Source organism: Macrobrachium rosenbergii, chromosome 56 (genome assembly GCF_040412425.1).
Source record: "Macrobrachium rosenbergii isolate ZJJX-2024 chromosome 56, ASM4041242v1, whole genome shotgun sequence".
In the NCBI taxonomy this organism is placed as follows: domain Eukaryota; kingdom Metazoa; phylum Arthropoda; class Malacostraca; order Decapoda; family Palaemonidae; genus Macrobrachium; species Macrobrachium rosenbergii.
The window spans coordinates 5,057,812-5,081,397 of record NC_089796.1 but is presented as its reverse complement, the minus strand read 5'-3'; the positions used below and the strand labels follow the sequence as shown (position 1 = coordinate 5,081,397).

Sequence of the window (23,586 nt, the reverse complement as noted above, 5' to 3'; positions counted from 1 at the left end):
ATATATATATATATATATATATATATATATATATATATATATATACTATACATCTATATACTATGTACGCGTATGTATGGTCACACATTTCAATTCATTTCAGAATTTCTCCTCAACAATCGTGTCGCGGCGTGATGATGTTCCGACCAAATCAAATCCCGAAGAAACGGATTATGTTAAAGAGCAAAGTACAAACAATGAAGCTCAGCCTCTATAGACAAATGAACCATACAACTTTCGAGTAGCACCAGCTGTGCATCGCAATATTGCGTCATTAATACCCCCACACGAGTAGGTGCGACGGCGCAAAAAAACTCCACCTCTGATTGGTTGTTTTGTGTGAATCAACCAATCAAAAACGAGATTTCTGGTAACGTTCGTCGAGCTGAGACGATCGTTTGACGTCGTGTGGATCCATAGACGATTTGAATCTATATCCGAACCTATACAATAGATGATTGAACGACCCGACCGTTCGTCTTTTGTCCGACTCGAGACTGTCACTCAACCCCTCAATGTTTGAGTCAGTCGTCTATAGCCATTGATAAGAAGTCCTTCTAACGAAGTCCAGAGACGTAGTAGAGTACCTCCTCCGCTATGGTCATCGCAGCTGCTGGTCCTTCGTCTGGCCGCGAGTGAAGAGCCTCACCCCCCAGCAAGATGAACCACTGAAGTTTTCGGGAGGGAGGGCGGAGGGGGGCCACACAAAACCGGGATCATAATGGCCTCTCCGGAAGACGAACAACTCGATCCAAGGGTCCAGGTCAGTTCGGGAGAAATCTCGGAGATTTTAGTTTTCTTTTTTTTTTATATTTTTTTATGCAAGTGATTGGACTGCGTTGGTTTTTGGACCCGTTTTTGGTTTTGTTTTGTGCTGGCTTGGTTTTGGGGTCCCGTCCGAGGTTATCCAGGTATTATATAATGCTAAGGCTGGCCAGGTCACATTTGGCGGAAAATTGCTGATCAGGCAAAATTATTGAAGGGACGGCGAGGCTGCCTTGGGCTTCTTAGGTGTCTCTAGATGTTTGCTGAGCCTAAAGCGGTTGGTTTTGTTTTGTAGGGGTTATTAATTTGGTATCAGTCTATTATATAAAAAAGGTAAAATTTTACTTTAAACCATTATAACACATTTTGGACTTTTAACCAATATCACCTTTTGGACTTGAAAACCATCACATTTTGGACTTGAAAACCAATTAACACGTTTTGGACATGAAAATATAATTTTCTTGTTTTAAAGTGTGTTTTGAACGTTTCTGATGTCTGTTTCATTCCTGTAAAGGTTTACATAATATCAGCACCACTCCCATAAGCGCTGCGTTCAGTACGAGCCCCATTGGAATGAATGGTAAAACATTAACAAAAGACGATACATATCTTGGCAACAGTAAATTTCCAGTAGACATGAGCTTGAGTTTAGTATTAATCATGTTAAGAAGACTTAAGGTCGTGGCGTAAAACTGATATTAGATAGTAACTTGAAATAATATAGGAAAACCCACAAGCGCTTGCTAAATTTTTGGGATGTTCTTGCTTTTTTATCTTGTCAGCCTGTACAACTTCCCTACCTTCTCCTTTGGAGATGAGTAGGCTAGGCTAGGTTAGGCTATTGATTTGCAGAATTAATAGCTTTTGCTTGTCATTTCTAGGTGATCTGTGGCCCATACTGCCATCTGTATTCAGTTTTGCCAATGACTCCGTTACCTAGTGTCAGGGAGGGTGCTTTGCCCAAGGTCAGGTCATAGTCAAGGACACTGCACACTACATTAGGTTAGGTTAGGAATTATTTGTAAATTAGGACCACCTTTTTCTTGCAGAGTAGGTTGTAATCAAACAGTCGTGGGAAGGAATCCCGTTTTTAAATTTTGATGCCCATAACTTGTAAAATGTTATCTTTTAATGTAATTTGTAATAAAAGAATGAAACGCCTGTTAGTTCTCTGGACTGCCACATATTTCATCATGACACTCACATGATTTATATAATTAACCAAAGCCTAACAATAAGATTCTCACATTGGTATTTGATTGTAGTCAAAATTCACATTTCCAAAAATAGCAGACACATGGCAGCCCATCATCATCACTGATTTCCTGTGCCCTCACCCAAGGATGAATAAGGAAAATGCAGGCTAATGTGAAAAAGGTTGTTTTTTCATATTTAAGGCTTGAAACAATTTGAACTGAAACAAAAGCCACCCTAAAACTGTATCTGTTGAGTCAGGAGATGCTTACGTAACTGGCAAAATTTGAGAAAATATTGTGGTCTTTTGTAGGAGTCAGTAATTTGATCTCAGATTTATTATCTGTGCGGGCTTAATGGCTATTAGGCATCTTAGCCCGTGCATGCATCATGCATAAACAAAATCATTCTTGTTTGTCACTGTTTTTGGTTTTTAAATTTCAACAGGAAAGAACCACAATTGGATATCACTATTCCTAAATATTTCAAGGATTCAAGTTCATCAATCATTTTGCCATCTGTTGTCATTTTATCGCTTTTTGAATGAAGTGTTGGATCAGATGGAAATTTATCACTCCTGTACTTTATTCCATATTCCACATTTGTTCTGACGTGAATACAATCCTACATTTTCATAAAGAGTTTTCTTGTGCAAGGCACACTTTGGCTGTCACTGACTAATTAGCAAAACAAAATCTTCTTGGGTAGACCTGTGGGCTATACAACCTAAGTCAGCCTTGCTCACCCACTGTGTTCTCAGCTGCATTTGTGCTCAGTTGTTACTTTGTGTTTTCCAGTTTTTATGCTGTGATTTCTCAATGTTTGCAACATGTGCATGATATTCCTGTGTTTTCTGCTGCATACGGTTTCCCTTTTGTGCTTGTACCCCTCTGGTAGCCAAGTGCTTGCAGAATTTTTTAGAAATTTTTGTGAGGTTGAGGCACAAAGTCGTTGTAGTGTGCTCTTTTTGTTTGTGGTGTGTGAAACCACGTGGGCACCCTCCTTTGTCTGTGCTTTGTGTTTGCCTCACAAGTGTTGCAAGCCCCTGTGTTCAGTATTATAGCAACTGTGGAGGAAAATAAGCCTGAATTCAAGTGCTGTGATGACAAGGGCAAGCTGTGTGGTAAATTATGTACCTGATAGCAGTAGATCTGCACTCAGTTAGCATTTCATGTGTTGGAGGTTATGTTCGAGGGATATCATGTGCATTGAGTTTAGGGATGGCAGGCATCTCAGTGGGCTTTATAAGAGAAGAGGAGGACAAGAAGTGCAATGCTCTTTCAGAGAAACATGATGAGTCCTCTTCTCCCTCCTGTGATTCCCTCCTCTTCAAGGCCCCCTCTGTCAGAGATACCTCCTGCGACTACTTACGTTCCCCATCAACGTCTGCAGAAGAACCTGTGCCAATTGAGACAGTCAAGAGGATCATGGAATTCTTGGCAAAACAGAGGCAGTCAGGACAGGTAACATCAGTATGAGATGGCCCACAACAGCCTCTCATCGACCTGAACTGCTGGTATATGGAACTGCTTGAGACACCTCTTATTTTCAGTTTCATAGATGGTGATTCATTTAGATGTTTTTGTATATGCCAGCTAACTTCTGAAAATGTCCAAGTGTGGCTCAGGATACCTGGATGCCAGTCACCCCTGCCCCCTTCTTTTCCCCCTGTCCCCCCTCTTATAGCTATATGTACTTAAACCTCAAAGGGAACATCATACAGTCATACCTAGACTCACCTTAATATTGCAAAATTTGCCTGCCAGCCTTTTAGGCTAAATAAGATTTCTCAATTTCTTTAACTACTGTATGAAGTTCAGAACTTATAGGTATAATCTCCAGTAGGGGATATCTGTTTTCTCTTCATTTGCTCAATTTACATTAAAGTCAGTAAATTATCTGGTGTATAATATTGCTAGGGTATATAAATAACTAGCTGCTTATTCCCAGTGTGCAGTACTGAGAATTTTAACTTAAACTCTTGGTGTATATGATCACATGGGCATGATTACCTAGTCTCCCAAGAAAAATTTAGCTTATTGTACCCAATGGTAGCATTAGGTTTGCAATGCTCTTTAATTTTCACAAGTCCGAGGATAAATTAGGGGTAATTGCACACTGATATGCCAGCAACAACTCCCACTACAGAAGCCTGACTCCCGCATGAAAACTGCTATGGGTCATTAAAACTCTGATGCCCAGTTGGAGACTTGAGACACAAATGCCCAGTGAGGAGCATATGATAGTCGTTTATTTTGGAGCAGGAAGTAGATACCTGTCATAGGTCATTAAGGCATCAGAATGCCCATTATGTGTCACCACATTGCAATCCGATAAGATTGCCAAGACCAAGGAGGTGCCAGATAGAGATGACTGAAGCACATTGTTACTGCCAAACACTGACAGGAACGTTATAGTCTGTGACACAGTGGATACAATATGGCAATAGTACATGCAGAGTTCGATTGAAGTAGATAGAAAATGAGCATCCCTTCTTGGTACATATTGTAATGGGAAGAAAAGTAGTTTGTAGACCTGAAGACAGGACTACAATGCCATAAGTAACTGGTTTCCTTGGTATAAAAACCATGAACCTAGGAATTCATGGATTTGGTAATCCTCATGAGAGGAATAAGAAGTCAAAGATGTATATGGGGGGTATATGTCAGCCCTGCTCTCTCTCTCTCTCTCTCTCTCTCTCTCTCTCTCTCTCTCTCTCTCTCTCTCTCTCTCTCTCTCTTCTTCCTTATGGAATATTATCAGAAATGAACAGCTATGGAATATCAAACATGAGCAGAGTTATAATTCATAGCTTCTATTAAGATGTCACTTTCAGTTAAGTGATTTGGTGTATATTTCTTAAGTGTCAAAATATTATGCTAGAAGCTATTCAGATTTTCTTATTACTGTAGTTATCTAAAAACAACAGTACATTCCTGGTTGTGACTCACAAAGAAACCATTTGGAATAAGATGTAATTTCTTATCAATGGTATTTTTATGATGTTGATAAGCCTGGGGGGGGGGGCAGCGGTTAGTGTGTGAGCAGCACATGATAGGTGAGGAAGCAAGACACTCTCTATGAGGATCTTGGGAAGCCATAGCTATGCATTTCCAGTGTCATTAAGAGTGAGGTCTCTAAGGTGGAAAACAAGCACAGAGATGTGTTAATTCTTGTTGAAGGTCACCATTGTTTGTTAGTTCAAGGGTGAACATTTTTCTCCAGCTGTGGCTGGAGGCTTGTTTTGTTTCCTCCCTTGAAAGATAATCTGGTTTCAGGGTGACAGTTATCTTGTCCTAATTCTGTAGGCCTCTGTGTTGTTAATATTACAGTATCAACTCTTGGATCGTCTTACTTTTCCCACTGATCGATTTAATTTCTGGCAAGAAAAATGTTCCCAGTTATCTCACTCATATATAGTTCAAAATATACCACCATGCTGTAATATTTGCCTGCAACCTTATCAACTCCTGGTGTTTCCATTTTTCAAACTTAATTCCCCTCATTACATCCTCAGCAGTCACTTCCACATGCATGCTTAAATTGACATTAACCTTTTCCACTGAGGCGTTGTTCATGCCTGCTCTCCTTGTGTTCCTCACATCCAACAACCCTTCATAATACTCTGTCAACAAAGAACTACATTCCCACATCTACTTGCATAGATTTATCAATTGAGTTTTAGTTAATCAGCCTTTTATAGCACTTAAATTGTTCTGGTCACCTTGGTTATCCATTTGTTTACCTGTGCATGACTATCTTCTGTCTTGCAAATGCACCTGAAACATTCTCATATTTTTTTCTCTGTAACCTACAAGTTTTTCATCCCATCACCCATTGTTTTTATTCTCTCTCTGTACTCTACAGGCCTAAGTCCAATAACATATCCTGCTGGCTCAGTGACCCCATCCTTGAAGTTTTTCTTTTTTTACAAATTATTTCGTTATCTTTAAACTTAATTGATTTTTCATGGTTGCGCTTATCAAACTGCTATATCTTGAGGACATTTATGCAACTATGACCTTGATATAATGTGGCGTATGTTGACTAAAGGGAGTTTGTAATATTATAAAATTAATTCTGGTTTCAGTTAGTGTAATTAAACTGCAATAACTTATTCTCTTTATTTTTTACATTTATGAATTAAGAAATAAAGAGTTGGGAAAGATTAATTGAAGAATTTTATTTTTGACTCAATAAATCAGAATTTTTTAGCGTGGAATGTAAGGGTAAATTATAAGTGTAATACAATACTGTACACTGTTCTTGTTTTTGTAATTCATAACCGAAGTTTAAATTATGACTGCCATGTATGGTAACATTGTTTCTTAGATATGATATTCACTGTATACCCAGTGACACTGCCTGCTGGGATATTTTTTTCAAGGTGTACACAACAAACAATTGGTTCAAGACTAAGTTGCATCGATGGAAGGTTTTCCTAAGGATTCTGGCATGATGGAAGTTTTTCTTAAGTATTCTGGCATTATGAAATTTATGATAGATATTCCATTTTCATATGTTTTAAATGTTTTAATGTATTTTATATGTATAAATTCAAGTAAAAAGGGACAGTGACTTCTGTTAGAAACATTTTATGAAGGTGGTTTTGTAGGTTTTCTTGATAGTCCGTTAGGTTTGGTGTCTGTGTATGGTAACATGTTTGGCTTCTGTTGACACTGGAAAATTTTTCTAAGTTCCAAATCGTTTCTCATTTTTATTTACATACCTTTTGGCCAAGGCTTTGTATTTGGTATTATAGAGACCACCTTAGTGTAGAGATGTTTCCTTGATCTTTGTAAACCATATTTACAGTCATTGTCTTTTTGTTAGGCAAATTGGGGTCACTGATCACCCTTGCTTTTTAGTGGTGTTTCATTCTTTGAGACTATTTGTGGCTCCTGGATCATCACTGATGCCATATTTAGTTTCCTTACACCAAGGTCTGACCATATGACCCACATTTTCAAACTGGGAGTTGTGGGTATAAGTTTTATTTGCTTGTGAATGCTTTCCTTTGGTGATTTATTTTTTGTTAGCTTTTATATTTCCATGGTTTTCACTCATGGGATGCCAGGAAAAGGAGATACAGTAGTAGCAGTGACTGTTGTTTTTCCTGTAAAAGACCTCCTCTTGTTTAGGGGAAACAGCTTAATGTTGAAGATAATGATACAACAATAATAGAATGGTACGGTAATTATGGAAACTATTGATTGAAGTAATTTTTAGAATTGTTCCTTTTTTTCAGGAGCAAAATTAACTTTTGTATAATGCTTATATTTTTTTGCTCCAGTTTGATGGTTACTGTGAATTCCTGAATTGTTTGTCACTGTACATGACAAGATAGAATTGGTTGAAATAAATGCAGAAGACTGAGTTTAAGTTAAATAAAAATGATGGAACTCACACTAATGTTTTAATTGAGCATAAGTCTACAAGAAAATATTTTGTGGGATGTTTGGAGTCTACTGCATGTATTTCAGTTGGCCCTTTTTTTTTTGCAAATACTATATAGGCATTCCTTGGTTATCTGCGATCTGGTTTTATGGCGCTTGTCTAGCGATGAAAATCTGTGATTTTCGGCACTGATATGCGCCGATTTGTGCTTATCGGCACCGGTAATCAGGTATTGATGCTGAGACATACCTAACAGGTGCTGATCTCTGGTTATTGGCACTGAAAATTGATGATTTTCGGTTATCGTTGATTTTTGCTTATCGTCACGCCGTCGGAACAGAACCCCCTCCGATAACTGGGGACTGACTGTAGTAGGTTAAGGTTAATCTGTATGAAGCAGTGAATTATTCTGTACAATATATGGGAAGTATTTTTATTAGAATCATTCTATGTAATGATCAATAGTTCAACATTGATGACTTTTGCATTACTCTTGATTTGTAAATGTTATGTCTGTCATTTATGAAGAAAAGTTTTCCTGCCATCTAATGTTAGAATTTTCATTTCAGGTTGAACTCGAGAAACTAAATACAGCCACAGATGATATTAATAAGTTGGAGTCAAAACTGGAGGTAAGTTTTGTGACATCATTTGTAAAAACTATAAAGAGTATTAACTAAGTATTTATCCTCAAGTTCCTATGAAATGGTACTTCAGAATAGAGAATGCAGTATCAAGAATGATACTGGGAATACTAATGACTAACGGCTTGAGTGTCACAGAGAGCTGTGCGGTAAAATAATGAATTTAGAATGTTACATTATTTTTAATACTAGTAAAATTAGCTGTTATTAATGTTAAGTACTGCTGTAACTGTTTTGATTTAGTTTCTAGTAATGCTATGACCAGTTGGACAATCAATAATTACTCTTGATGGGTATCATGTTTACTGTAATTTTAATTGGTAATTCTGACCAGGGCATACTGGCAAATGTATTTAGCACAGATATTAAGGATTAAGGATCTTTATTAGTTTTCACGGAATCAACTTTTATGTGTCTTGGAGGTCATCCACCTATTTTTTTTTTATAATTTCTTTATTTGCTTATTCTATTTTGAGAGATGAGAATCATAAAGGTTGCTTAATTAAGAGGTTTTGTATACATTTTCAGAAATACCAGGAGAGGAGGACAATTAAAAGATTTATTCTGTGGAGAACCACGTCCTTGCTTGTGATATGATATCTCATGGGTGTTTCCTGTGTACGAATTTTGTCACGCGTTAACCCATGACTTGTACCCTTTGGGTCATAGCTTATGATCCCTTTAGCAAAAGTATTTGTGATACTAGTTTGGCATTCTGGCAATAACTGCACCGAATAGTTTATTTTGCTTGAAAGATACCTGTCTCAAAATCCCAGTACGTACATGAGGCATTTGATGGTTAATGCTTTGGGATAAATGCCACAGCTATTTATGTACCTAGAATAACTGCTTTTGTGATTTGAAAAGCTAAATGTGATGTCAAAATACTAGATGAACAAAAGTCTGTGTGGATGATTTTTCAGCTTAGTTATGCCCATTTCAATATATTTCACTTGTGCCTTGATGGTTTTTTCCAAGTTTATGTGTTCATATAGATATAGAAGCTTTTCGGTCATTTATCCATAATTGTTTTACAGAAAGCTCTGTTAGTTATGAAAAGGTATTTTAAAACGACCAAAAATTGTGTACAACTTATTAAAATTTTAACATATTGAACCATAAAGGCATAAAAAGTATAAACATACAAGCAGTGATAGAGAAAGTTAGGAAATAGTTTTACCAGACAATTAGGTGTTTGTGTTGCCAATCCAGATGATTGTGTTGTGGATGAGATGTGAAAATTGAAGAAGAAAAAGTCTAATTTTGATGGCTTAATTATTAATTTTTGTACATTAATCATTGCCAGGAGGCTAACCATGTCTTCAGAACAACTCTTACGGAATCTACAGCACGGCTCAAGGCTCTGGCCAAGAAACTGGGGAGTTGTATCGAGAAAGCTCGACCCTTTTATGAAGCCCAAGAATTGGCCAGAAAGTCTCAGCTAGACTGTCAGAGGGCTGCTGTCCAGTACCAAAGAGCGAATGGTAAGTTTCTGGTGCATTCAAGGTGGTTTCTGAAATTTCAAGGTGGCTGTAATGCCACAAAAGATTTTCTGGGCAAAGTTGAGGTTCCACTAGAAGAACCAAGGAAACTTGTGGTATATATGTAAAGCTTAAATGTCTAACTGGTGGACCAGCTGAAAGAAAGGAGAGCAGTGTAGTTGAGAAAGTTGAATAGCTAGTTGGACAGAGACCACGAGGAACAAATGGAAGGTAAATGCAGAAAGAATTGCAGCTGTGGCTTAAGAGTGAACACAAACATGCTTTGCACCTGACCTGAACCCCTCAGAGGGTAATTTTTTTTCAGTGTTCACATTTAAAGTATTTAAAATACAGTGTCAGTGAGCATCATACTGTGTTGATTGACTTATTTTGCAAACAGAACTTGTACACATTAAGTACTTAAAGACACTCATGTTACTTTTCCTACCTGGTAATTACACTATAAACTAATATGCTCTTAGGAAACATTTCGTTAATTATTAGGGGTGACATTTTGATGTCAAAAACCTGTTGTATCGCTGGTGTACCATCTGTATATGGCATTATCTACGGTGTTAGGATGTTCCGTATTTTTTTATGTAGCAGCCACATTTTCATTTGACAAGATTAGGAACTAACTCTAGATATGGGTATTGCAAGTGACCCATTTGCATTTTCTCTCACCATAAAGATTAATTATATAAACATCCGTAAACTGGTAAACTTTGCTCAAGGCAAACTTGAATGGTTTTCCTATACGTAGATATTTTTGGGATCTGCACTGTTGATTGGGCCATAGCACGTGGAACTCTTAATTCCTTTATCATCATCATTTCACATTTTCACATCAGAGTTAAGCTAGTGATAAGTTTTCTCTTCCTTCTTGTGCACTTGCTTAAATGCCCATCTTCACCTTCCTCCAAAACCTTTTGGGAATTCCCACTTGTCAACATCATACCACTAGATTATCAGCCATTGTTTTACGGTTCCTCTCCTCTTCCCATTACTTGTCTAAACCATTATGATCTTTGAGCTCTCAATTTATTTTCTGCTCCAAACACCACATTTTTTCCTCAGCTACTTTTTCGTTTGTGATACAATTCTCGTAGCTCACGTAAACCTTGAATCTCAAAAATTTGTTGTCATGCCTTTTCAGAATCTCCTCCATTTTTATTGTAAGTACCCATGTCTCTGCTGCATGTGAAAGCACAGGTCTTACACATGCATTGTAAACTTTTGCTTTTAAATGATAAGATGCTCGAATTTACCATTAATCCAGAAAACCTGTGTATCCAGGCCATTTGTCCCCCCCCCATTCTCATTTCACGGAACAGTTTTCATAATCAATCAATGTATATCACTAAGACAACAGAAATGTTTTATATTCTCTGAGGTCTGCCCATTAACAATAACGTAATCCTTTTCTTCCTCCTCCAATTCTTTACAATTTGCATTTCTTATGCAGGTCTAGCACCTAAAATTTGTAACTACTCCATTTAAACTTAGTAGTCTTGAGCATTCTTTGTACCACCATGTCCAACATTCTGTAAAAAATATTATATTTACTTCCACCTGATCGTGGTTTTGTGTATATTAATTTTCATTGCTGTCTTCTCTCTATTCTTCCAACTTTTAAGCATAATTTCCAAGACCCTTTCCTTTCATTCTGCTATGAACACAAAGTCATCCTTATACTGAGAATACGTGTATCACCTTTCCTGAGTCAGTTTAAGCTTAATTACAATTGTATTTATTCTTTTATCACATCTGTCATTTCTCCTTTGATTAATATGCCAACTCAGTTCTGTTTAGTGTTATTTTTTTTTTTGACAAGAATTTGTGTACTGTATCTCCATGTTGCAACAACTTGCTTTGTCTACAGCATATATTCACTTTTGGTGCCATCTCCACCACCTCTTCACTCCTTCAGATCATAGTTTCCACTTTCACCATGCTTACCTTCACCAAATTTGGATTATTACATTTTCTTTTTTTTTTTTTTTTTGTCCAGAGATTTTAGCATCCCTTGCTAGGTTATACGTACGGAACCAGAGTAATTTTGTTTGCTGAACTCACTCTGGTTAACTGGCACTACGATTTTTTTTTTTTCACCAACCCCATATTCCCCTGTTGGCTGACTCAGTCATCCTTTATTTGGGCTTGTGACCTGCCAAAGGTTAAATTTATTATCATTTTGAGCTTCCATGACCCAACAGCTGGGTTTTCAGTGCATTATCAACATTTCTCTTAACTTTAATTTTTCTTAAGTCTAAATGGGAAGGTTAAATAAGGTATCAATCTCACCGCCTGACCACCGATTTCATTGAAGATGTTTGAGGCTGGTGTGAAACCCTTGTATGATAATTTTCATGATCTAATCTAAACTATCCAAACCACAAGGTGAAGTTCCAGTGATAGGAATAGCTGACTAGGTTTTGCTTGCCGACCTCCTTTCTTGTAATATCAGTACACACAGTGTGCATTGTATTTTCTACAGCACTACATCAAGCAGCAAAGGAAACAATAGCTCTGGCCGAAGAGAGATTTGTCAATAGTCGTCATGAACATTGGCAGTTTGATTCAGCATGGCAGGAAATGCTGAACCATGCTACAATGAAGGTGAGTCAAGAGTTCTTTTCTCAGAAATTATGTTTGCACAGTGGGGCCAGTAAACCATGTGAGACTGCCATGTTAGTTGGGAAGTACAGTAATGGTGGATATGGAATATGAAAATAATAAAGAAGCAGACAAGAAAAGAAGAATGTTCAGAGGAAGGCATTTTCTTTTTAATGCATATAGGAACTTCTGCTCTCATAAGTAGCCTGTCCAACAAGCCTTTTGTAAAAACATGAAAATGGCTTAAAAATAATAGTTGAATTTGAGTGTGATATCCAAATTTTTTTTTTTTTTTTTTTTCCTTGGAAGGAGATAACTTTTCGCCAAAGTAAGTGGGCTGTATTAGGAAAGTGTTATGTCCAAATTCTTTATTTCCCCTTGAAGGAAGCTCTTTTATTTTCACTGATAATAAATAGTCATTATGGCTGGGACAACCCACTTTCAAACCATGGATTGCAACACCATATCCCTACTGACATTTACTGTACTGATTGATGTGGTGGTGAACTCGAGGATAACAAGATGATTTTAGTGATTATAGGGTCAGGTACTTGCTGAACCAGTTTGTAAACATGGATTGTATATTGTCATTAGTAAGAACTGGGAGTTATTCAATTCTGAAGACCTGTCATTGTAAACAGCATAAAGCTGCATACATGTACAGTATACACAACAAAAAAGTATCACACAATCACATTAGCAAGTTTGTTTCATTTCCTGTTTAATTTCCTTTTTGACAGAGATGAACTCATAAGTATACATTGTCGGTTGTTTACTCAGACTGTCAAGACATTATTCCTTTTGTCTTTGATTGATGGTGAAACAAAAGTAAATCTAAAATAATTTCATAACATCCTATATTAGAAATATTTTCAACATACACATATAGTACGGAATTTTTATTTAGGTCTGATCAAACTACTTAGTATTGTTCAGTATATGACAAGCAAATAATTAATTGACAGATAAACTTTGGAATAATTTTATTACATTGAGTGATCATGTCTTATTTGGAGACACTGTCTTAAGACATTAGAGTACAGTACCTGGAATGGCTCTTACTTTCTTACAGGTCATGGAAGCTGAGGCTCAAAAGGCTGCCAGCGAACGAGAGCACATGAGACGAGCAGGGGCTTTTACTCAGGCTGAGCAGAAAGTCCAACAGCTTCAGAGAGGCCTTAGGTCATCCATTAACAAGTCTCTTATTTATTTTGAGGAAAAGGCTAACATTACATCTCAGTTGGAAGGGCAGAAAGAACGTGTACAACAGTTACAGCGAGCCATTGCAGCTTCCAAGTCTGCATATGCTCAGTCTCTAAGAAGTTTAGAATTGGTATGTACTGAATTCTGTTTCTTCCATTGGCAACATGGATGATTTCTTTTAGTTTTATTGTGTAGAAAATCAAGGAGTGTTGTTAAGTACAGTTTTTCACAGCTAATAAAAAATAATGATTTCCATTCAAGTTGAAATACTCAAAATACTTGCTAAAACTTGGTACAAGAAAAATTTCATGGGAGTCACGTTAACAGCTCCTCTGGCAATAAATGGAAAACCCTGCTTTTCAGTAAACACCCACACGAGATGGCAGACAGGGAAGCGAAAGCTGCTAGTATTTTATCAGAAACCTGTTTTAGAAAAGTGCCTCATACAGATCTAAAAGGTCCCATTAGATCTTATGTTTTAAGTAAATGGCAAGAAAGGTGGACTTCTCCCTTCTTGCCAATAATAAGAAATATAGAAATATTAGGGATAATGTACTACCGTGGTCTTGTCATTCCAGCTTGACAGACGAACAGAGGTTATTTTAACGAGATTAAGGATTGGGCACACTGTCTGACCCATCAGTTTAGTTTTGAAGGAAGCAGCCCTCCAGAGTGTGCTTACTGTGACGAGACACTAACAGTGGAGCACATTCTGGTGGTCTGCCCCAGATATTTTAACCAAAGAGAGAGATATTTTCAGGGTAAATCCCTGTCTGATATTTTGGGAGATGAAGCAGATATTTCTGCTATCATCTCTTTTTTAAAGTGTATTAAAATTTTTAATGATTTAATAATAATTTATTACATCACGTAGAATTTTAATGACATTTTTTTTTTATGTATATAGCACATCATTCATTAAACTTCATACCCTTATTTATTGGTCACATCACTTCATTTTATTTATTAATCATTTCCTTCATGAATTCATAACTTTAACATAATTTATTTTCTTTCCATTACGGCGCTGAATGGCCTTGTTGGCCCCAGTGCCTGGGCTTTTGCCCTAAATATCATACATCCATCCATCCACACCTTGGCCAAGGGAAGGGATGCTGTGCAGTATTTGTAAACAAGTTAGGATTGTTAAACCCCTTGATGAGGAACTCTGTTGTAGTCTTGTTTCCAGAGACAAGTATCATGTTATATTTAGTAGCATGACTTTAAAGGCTGTAGAAATTTTCTTAGGGTCCCAAACATTTCCATAGAGTGCAGCCCTTTAATAGAGTGATAATGCATAGACAAAGTTCAGTTCAACTTGAGTACTGTAGAAATATCTAATCAAGCTTGAGAATAGCAGTTGATTAATCTGTTCAAGAAAAAATCAACAAAGAAAGGGGGAATAGTAAATTTAAAGATAGCAGTATCATGTCTAACAAAAGATGTAATGATTAAAAAATTTAAAAGACATCATAAGAAATGATTTACACAAAGAATCTTGAAGCACAACAGTCAGAATGAGTTGTGACAGTGTGCAGGGCAGTGGAAGCTCTGCAGGACCGCTATGTAATCAGAGACGATGGTAATGCTTAGATTGAATTAGAAAGTGTGAAAGCTGAGAAGATGGGGCAGGTTAAACAAACAAATATGTTCATGAGAAATTACAAATGAACATTTTATTTTGAATTAGCCTGTTCAGTATATTACCTAAATATACACAAAACGAAAATGATTGCTTTTGCAGGAAAATGTCAGATGTCATTCTCAGTCAAGGAAATCCAGGCCTAAAACTGTAGTTAAGAATTAGATCATGTAATCATCATCTGACATATGGCAATCAAATTTAGCCAGGTATTATAAGTAATCAACATGCCACAAATAAAGTGCTAATACTCCCACCTAGGCAAATCATATCAGTAGGGAGGAATTGTTTTGTTTTCAACTAGGCATTTCTGTGTTGTAGTAGTTGAAGGATAATGTTATGAAATATATGATATTGTTGGTTTATTATAGATGTAAGTGTAAACTGACAGATCTGGTGTGATTTTGGCATGTGTACTCACATAACTGTGGACTTTTGACAATTACATCACACTCTATGAATTGTGTGATACTGGTGAATAAGTAGTCTTTTCTTGTTGGCTTACAGTATGCTCTTGTCTGATCTTACATTTGTTCAATTTTCACAGATTTCTGAAGAGATTCATGAGCAACGCAAGTGCCGTTTACCGCGTGAGCCAGGTGTTGGGGCAGAGTTGACTCCTCCAGAAATTTCAGATGATCAAGATCGTTCTCCCACAAGCGCCAAAGCCTTCACACCACTTGAGGAAATGACAGCAAAGGAAGAAAAGGTTGTTTTTTCATTTTTTTTTTTTTTTTTTTTACTTTTTTTGAAGGGAAACTCACCATTGAGGGAATAAAGTTACTCTCATAAGTCACATGAAAATAGGTATGTATGTACAGTAGAACCCCGGCCCTTGACACTAATCCGTTCCAGAAGAAGCGTCGAGATCCGAATAAATTTTTCCCATAAGAAATAACTGAAAATGGATTAATCCGGTCATGACAACCTGTCATTACCCTAACCTTGCCTTCTCATACAAAACATTACACATAAATTACAATTAAATAAGTTCAGAGTTAAATAACTTGCCGTATTAGATGCACTTTTTAAATTTTTAAATGTATACTGTATCAAAAAACTGTCCTGCGTCCAGTGCGTCCGCATATTACTGATGGTTGACCGAGTGCCATAGGCTAGAAAAGTTAAGTATACCTTAGTTTAACCAGACCACTGAGCTGATTAACAGCTCTAGCGATAGGCTATGTACTGTAGTGGATAGGCTCAAAAATTGTTGCTAATAATAAAACATTGAAAAACAAGCCCAAATATTAAAAATATGCAGAATTATGTCTGTTATCACAAACTTAAGAAAATTTTCCTAAGTTACATCGTCAGCTTGTGGCATGAACGGATGTAAACAAACCAAAGAGCCACCCTGGTGGTCTATTGCGGTAATACATAGTAATTTATGGTAAATTTCATACAGAGTCTACTGGAGTGTTGTATACAAAATCACTTTAAAATATCTTTCAAAATGACAGCAGCAGACTGAGCGGGCTTTAAACGACACGTGGGAACAACACCAACAACGCCAGCTAGCGGTGGCTAACCGAAACACTTTTGTTTACAAACATCAGATGATTAATCGGGTCGGATTCTTGTTTGTTAATCGGGTCGGATTCTTGTTTGTTGTTCAAACTCCGATGCAAAATTTACTCAAAATTTTGCGTCAAAATCCGATTATGTCGAATTCTGATACAATCGAGGACTGGGGTTCTACTGTAACCTTGTTACAATTGAAATACTACTGCATTATTGGGGTTGCTCGCGGTGTGAAGTGATGTGTAACTCATTTGTAGAATTTGGTTAAGACACTTGTGTCTGTAGAGCAATTGAAACTAGCCTGAATGATGATGTTTTTCTAAGCCAGCTGGCCCCAGTATTAGGCCAGGCAAGCCAAATTTCATGAATTCAATTCCTTCTCTCTCATTCATTGACCATCATGCTTCTTGCTTTTTCTTCTTTCCAGAGAATTTCCACTTTTTATTTCCTAGGGTGTTGCTGATCACCAGCATTGTGCCAAGCACCATAAATTGTAAGAAATCTGAAGGATATTTGAAGTACCCCTTCAGCTCTTAGCCGCATTGTTTCTCTTTTTCTTTCAGCTGCTGCCTTGGATCTCTGTCCCCTTAAAGGCTCTTCCATAATGTATGTTGTCTTATACATACCTCACTTGGTAAAACAGTGGAGTAATTTTCTTCAGTACTGTATATTAATCACTGTGTGGTTGTGTGGACATTGCTGAAATTGTTTCTTCCGCATATTTTCTAATATCTTCTTCCCTAACAGATGTTTGATATCACTATACCTATGTAACCAAGCAGTTTCAATCATTTGTCTCTAACCTCGTCATCTACACCAGAATATGTCTCATGAAAAACTTGAAGGAGTTGTATCAGAAATATACCAGTTTGTAGCCTGCCAGCTGCAACTTAGGAATCCCCCAGATTCCTAGTCCCTTGTGGTTGAGCTGACTCATAACTTGGCTCAGTGTGGTTTCTCAAAACTAAATTAGTTAGGGCTTTCTCACTGTATTTCTGTTTGTTTCCATCTCCTTGGATTTAGTGGACTGACCTTGAGTTAACAAGCCATGCATGATTTTGAGTATTTTTTTTATTGTTTCAAATGTGAAGGAGGATGTTTTTGATTGAGCTATAAATGTGAACTCGAGTAACTGACATGGTCTAGGAAGACAAGCCTCTTTTCACGCTCGACTCCTAGCTAACTCCCAGAGTTGGGTGTGTTCTCGACAGACTGACAGCCCTAAAGGTATTGGGAGTATTGCTGATATTTGAGTATATGCCCTAAGGTGGCCTATAAGAGAAAATACATCATCCAGTAAAGTGGAGATTTGTGAAAGGCACAGGAAAATGCCTAAATGAATTTTACCTCCTCCCATTAGAACTAAATCTAAACATTAAGAGTTAGTCATTTTGTTTATTAGCGCTATGTGGTTATGAAACCAATGGAAAGACAAAATTGAGACCAGGACACAACCTTGATCATTTTATGATTGATTACCTCTGAAATAAAATTAGTCAAGATATCTAGCGCAATATTGAAGCAGAGAAGAAAATGTAGTTCAAGGTAACTGGATCATTGAATCCACCACAAAAATTAAAAAGAGAATGGATCTGGTTGATTAAAACTTAAGACAAACATGAGTGTTAAAGTAATGAAACATTGAAGAATGAATTAACATAATTTTTAGTTATAGTGCTTGACAGTGAAGGCAAATACATGTATAGAAAAGCCAGTTTAAAGTCTCTTCACAGAAGGTATGGTAGCTTACAGGATTGAGAAATTTATTACATCTCCATTATGAAAAATTTAGGTTATGAAAGGAGGCAGCATTTTAATTAGGTGGCCAAAGCCTTCCAATGACAATTAAGGAAACATGCTAATCCAATATGTTTTTGAACCTTTTCATTAGAAAATTTTCAGTAATATGGGTACAACAAAGAGTATGACATTTGGTCTAGCGACTGTGCAGCACTTTTTATTTTCCCATTTCCTAACATTTCTGTGTGTTGCCTTTGCCTTTTTTTCATCCTAATTATAACTTAAATCTTCTTTTTGTGTACTGTTTTGGGTACTTGGCAAGCATTGTATCACCCATTCACTCTGTTGTACTTTGTAAATTATTTGCTTTTAATGTTTTTTTCCTGTGCCTTTGGGGAATTTCATTTTGGATCACTAATTAGGCTGGGTGTATATCACTGCAAATTTGAATTAAGTCAGCTTTATTACCTGTGTGAACATTGGAGTTTTTTCTTTTTTATTGTAAGGCATTACATACCCCTAATCCAACCTGACCAGTAAATTATGAGTTGTGACATAATTGCATTAAGAGTGAAGCAACAATTGTTTATTAGAAATTTTTGGGTTGTTGTAATTTACTCTAATCGTCTATGCTTCATTATTCCAGAAAGTCGTCTTCTGTGTTTTTCTACAATGTTCATAAATTTGATTTTTTCTTCTTTCAGTATTGGGAAACTTTAAGGGAGAAACTTGAAAAACTACAGGTAAAAAATGATAACTGTTCCACAGAGGAGGAAGTTTTGTCTGACACTGAGTCCCCTGATGGTCGAGAACGAACTGTGACAGGAAGCAGCTGCGCTTCCACTTCTGCAGTGGAAATTATAGTGGAAGAGGAGAGAGTTGTAAGTGGTGCGAGTAGTCAAGGTTCAGAAAGTGACGGTGCCCAAAGTCCTACGGAAGGGAAGAATGTTATTCTGGCTGTGAATACCAATTTGAATATTCCTAAACTTGATAATGAACCACCTAGTACAACTGTTGTAGAGGACGATGGAACTGACATTGAAGATATAGAGATAAGTTTGGAGGATGGTATTGATGAGGGTTTTTCTGTCTGGGAGGTCACTTCTAAGGCGGAAGATGATTGCAAAGGTAATGCAGTGGATAATATTCCAACATCGTCTTTGAGAACTAGTGTGATTCCTATGGTAATGAACACTTTAGACAATGCAGGAACTGATGTAAATTGGAATAAGGATACTGTGGAGAGCAGTCGCTCTTGCAAGAGTAATGAATGTCAGGCTGACGACAGTGACGACTCCTCGGACTCAGACGACAATTGTAACCAAGTAAAGGAAAGGGGTGATGGATCATCATCCCCTCCTCCTGCCATGTGCCAACCCAGCAGAATTTTAAGTGTAATTCCAGAGTAACAGTCTTTTTTTAAGAAAAGGTGTATCTAGGCTTTCAGCACCCTCTTCGTTCTGTGATCCTTAAGACGAATGATTGTGGTCAGCTCCTTTCTAAGATAGATGTCAGAGCAGGAAGTTTTAATGCCTTTGGAATGTCTGAAACTAACTTGTAGCAAGTGAGCATAAAAGTGCTGTAGTCTATATTAGGACATATGAAATTTATTTCTTGTGTTAGACATTTTTATTCATATTTTATGTCCAGTGAAGTGAGTTGTAACAGAACAAAGCTGTGCCCTATTAAACTTCCTATTACAGTATGCTCTTCTAAGTTGTACATGCCCATTGGTCTTGTGGAACTGTTTTGAGCAAGCTTTATTTCTATCGTTTATATTAGAGTAAGAGGACTACAGTAATTTTTCTTGAAGTTGCAAAGAAAAGCAGGTGAATAGGTTTTAGACTGGAAAAGTAAACAGTACAAGCAACAAATCAAATTTGAGATGTGAAGCCATGCAGCTAAATAATGTTTGTTGAAGATTGAATATATACTACTTGTTGTGTAATTTAAACTTAGGTATAGGTGTAGCTGTTGACAAATGACTCTATTTTTATAAATTAATGTTGTCAGTTGTTTATAATGAATTATTCACCATAGTAACAATGAAATTTAATGGCATTTTGTGATAAATGGGCTCTGTGATGGAGGAACATATAAGCCTTAAACATTGACATTATTCCTTATCATATTCTTGTTCATCAACACTTTTATTGATGTCTCTGCTAAAAGATATGATTCATTGATACCCTTCACCTCTTAGTAACAGGTGAGCTGTATTATACAAACTCTGTTGAGAGTGCTTGTTACATTTCCATAGCGTAACAGGTTTTTCATGAGTACCGCCAAGTTCATTAAGTGAGAGTTGCTTTCAACCAGCAGCTTGATGTTTCTTACGAGTGTTCAGGTATAGGTGGTTTAAGAAACGTAAATAATTAGTTCAAGATTTTTTCATGGAAACCATTGTATGTAAACAATATTTGTGACTAAGTACTTGGCATCTTCTTGGTTTAGTGTTGTTTTCTCTTTGTGTGGTCCACTCAAAATGATTTTGTTATATACTGTAACAGTCATATAGTTCAGGTGTTTTTAGTACTTGTCAACCCAAGTATGATTGTAATCATTTGGAGATACTGCACTATTTTTCAGGTATTTTAGCTGCCTAATAATTGTTACATAAATTAATTTTGTGAGTTACTAGGTACTGCAGTCTTGTTATTCATGGCTCTCATTGATATTCAGTGGAAGTCTTGTGGAAGGGAAGATTAAGAATATTGCAAAGTGGCCTAAGAATAATATAATTCTATTTTTTGGATGGGTTGAAGATTAAAATGTATGTATTGTAATCGAGATGATTTTGATTTGGTTCTTAAGTTTTGGAGGTTCTCATTCAGATATCGAATTTACCTTTTTGAGAGCTATTAGGTCTAATTCATAACCCTTACAATTCGTTCCTTGCTGAGCGACAGTGAGGAGTAACAAATAATTGAATGCCTTGATTTTCCTTAGTGGTTAACTGTAAAGATTAAACGAGGAATAGTATCCTTGAAAAAAATTGTTTGGTAAAAACTTTAGTCTTTGTTGTTGCTAATATTGGATTTAATTTGGATTTCGTGATGCAGGTTACTTAATGAGCTACAGCCTTTGGTGGCATATGTACATTGCTGCTCTTCTTGATTCTTTGTGTGTTGTTAGTGTAAGATGTTTCTTTAGGCTACACGTGTTAAGGTTCAAGTTTTCTTTTGAAGATCTTGTGCAGGGTTGATATTCAACGGTTCTATGTTCATGTTGTCAGTTTCTTATCACCATTGCAGATTTATCTCTGCTCCCTGAATGGTCATCCCTACTTGCAGTAGGGTTTAATTTTCCTTTTGGCAAAGTTATGCATGGAATATTAGTAAGAGAACAAGGCTTAATTTGTTGTCATTGTTGCTTTTTTATATCATGGAATTATCTTAAAAAATGCTTCAGTTGTATCTGTTGTTTTCATTTTTATCAGTTTAGTTCTTGTTGCATGGAAACAAAGATGGGGAGTGCCTAGTGGTAATGGCAGTCTGGTTTCGTTGGTACAGTTTTCTTTGCCAAACATGCACTCTTGCTGAGAACTACTCTGATGCACTTAACTTTTATAAGTTTTGAGATTTATACTTACTGTAGCTGTAGTAAATAAATGCTAACGTACATTCAGTGAGAGATGGTTTAGTTGGACTTAAAATGAAAGGTTGTGCATGGTATTGTAGTGATATAGTGTGGAGAAGGAACTGTGAAGACTCATTGAAGCATATGACAAAAGGTGACAAGAGCTTAAGTTTTATGGTAAACATTTTGCAACAACTTGAAGGATTTCACGAACTAGTGCTTTTTTTTGTAAGTACATAGGCTTTCTTGTAAAAAGCTTCGACCTCAGTTGACTTCTGCTGGATGTTGCATCAGTAGTGATAGAATAGGGATCATTATCAATAATGTAGAGAAGAGTTATGTTGAACTGTGTGTGGTCACTGATGTGATGAAGAAACACTTGGAAATTATTATGTCCCTAGTGAATAGGTAAGTTGTTGAGCAAGTTTCACTTGTGGAAACCTTGCATTCTTTCACTGGTGCTTCTTAGTTTGTAGAAGTGCTGTATGTATGGGGCTAGGGGGACAATTTATGTGCTTGAAAGTTGATTAAGGCAATAAAAAAGTGGCTTGGTGAAGTTGCAGAGAGAGCAGTCACATGCAACCTGTGTATGTGCTCTTACTAAATTTAAATATATATATTTTTTTTAAAGTAGAAGTAGAAATGTCTTATTTTTAAGAGTTCAGACTTAGTTCTTTGAAGGATAACTTTTTTTAATATCATAGTTATTATAATTGCATAATTTGAGAAGCTTAGCAAGTTTAATCTAGTGATTGGCTGTAAAAGTTGATGAAATTTACTCGTATCATATTTTAAGATGCATTAGTTTGTTCCTTTGTTTGAGATTAGTAGCTAGAGCTTTACCCACTTAGTAGATCTTTAAGTTATTTTTTAGTTATTTGTATCATATACTGTAGTGTTGCTTACTTAGTAGGTTACTGATGTTTTATTTCGGACCAATGTTGTAAGCAAACCAATGAATGATGGAAACAAACTGCTTGAACAGTAAGATTATTTACATAAAAAAGATATTTATCCTGATTTTAGAACATTAAGAACGCATTTTGGTTAATGTATACAGTGCTGTAAACATGAAAAGCGGGTGCTGTTGTATGCCACGTATGTGTGCGTGGTCTAATTTAACATCTGTTGAGTTCTGGGGGGGCGAGCGTTACACTAGGCTGAATAGATAACAAACACAATGAGCTAGTGCCTTGCATCATTCATTGTTACTGTTATAAGAAAGTTTATCTAGGCCGCAATACAGGAAAGATAAATATATGAGAAGTAGTATTGCTGTGAACTGCTGCATCTTGAGTAACTGGCTTGAATGATAAATGAATTCACACTGGGCTTAAGCTGACTGTAATGAGGTAAGAATTGTCAATTCCAGTATTACCACAAATCCCTTACATTTGCTAGAATTTATAGACATTTCGGAAACAACTTGCACGTGATTTTTCTGATCAAACCTCTGCTGTAGTGTTTCCATTTATCAACAAGCATTTTTGAAATACTGTGTTGAAGTATGGATTGTCTGAAATATATTTTATACAATGACTGCTGATGAAGTTTTTTCACACTGCGATAAGCCTTTAGATACTGAAGTCATTGGATCAGTCCTGTTAGATGTAGATTCATTCTACTAAAGCTTTTTTCCTGTCCCCCCCCAGGTTTCTCGGTTCAAAATAACTGACTGATCTATTTCCAATTCTTTTATATGGAGTACTATTTCTCTTTCATATGAAGGCCTTTGAATGGTTCCATAACTAGTATTTACTATGCTTTCATGTTTACCTGTTTTATCCAATGTGGTGTT

At 36.6% G+C, this 23,586-nt stretch overlaps 1 protein-coding gene across 1 annotated transcript; it reads left to right on the top strand.

Moving 5' to 3' along the window:
- Window positions 1-427: 427 nt before the first annotated feature.
- Window positions 428-23,033, top strand: LOC136836069 (SH3 domain-binding protein 5-like). Its single transcript, XM_067099996.1, has 7 exons — window positions 428-763; window positions 7,929-7,991; window positions 9,310-9,487; window positions 11,982-12,103; window positions 13,173-13,433; window positions 15,493-15,654; window positions 18,914-23,033. The coding sequence occupies exons 1-7, from the start codon at window positions 722-724 to the stop codon at window positions 19,616-19,618; spliced, it is 1,533 nt and encodes a 510-aa protein (XP_066956097.1). The 5' UTR covers window positions 428-721; the 3' UTR covers window positions 19,619-23,033.
- The last annotated feature ends 553 nt before the right edge of the window (window positions 23,034-23,586 follow it).

Coding starts and splice junctions, on each gene's coding strand:
- LOC136836069 (XM_067099996.1), top strand. CDS start 722: ATGGCCTCTCCGGAAGACGAACAACTCGATCCAAGGGTCCAG. Junction 9,488..11,981: donor CCAGTACCAAAGAGCGAATG/GTAAGTTTCTGG, acceptor TATTTTCTACAG/CACTACATCAAGCAGCAAAG. Junction 15,655..18,913: donor TGACAGCAAAGGAAGAAAAG/GTTGTTTTTTCA, acceptor TTCTTCTTTCAG/TATTGGGAAACTTTAAGGGA.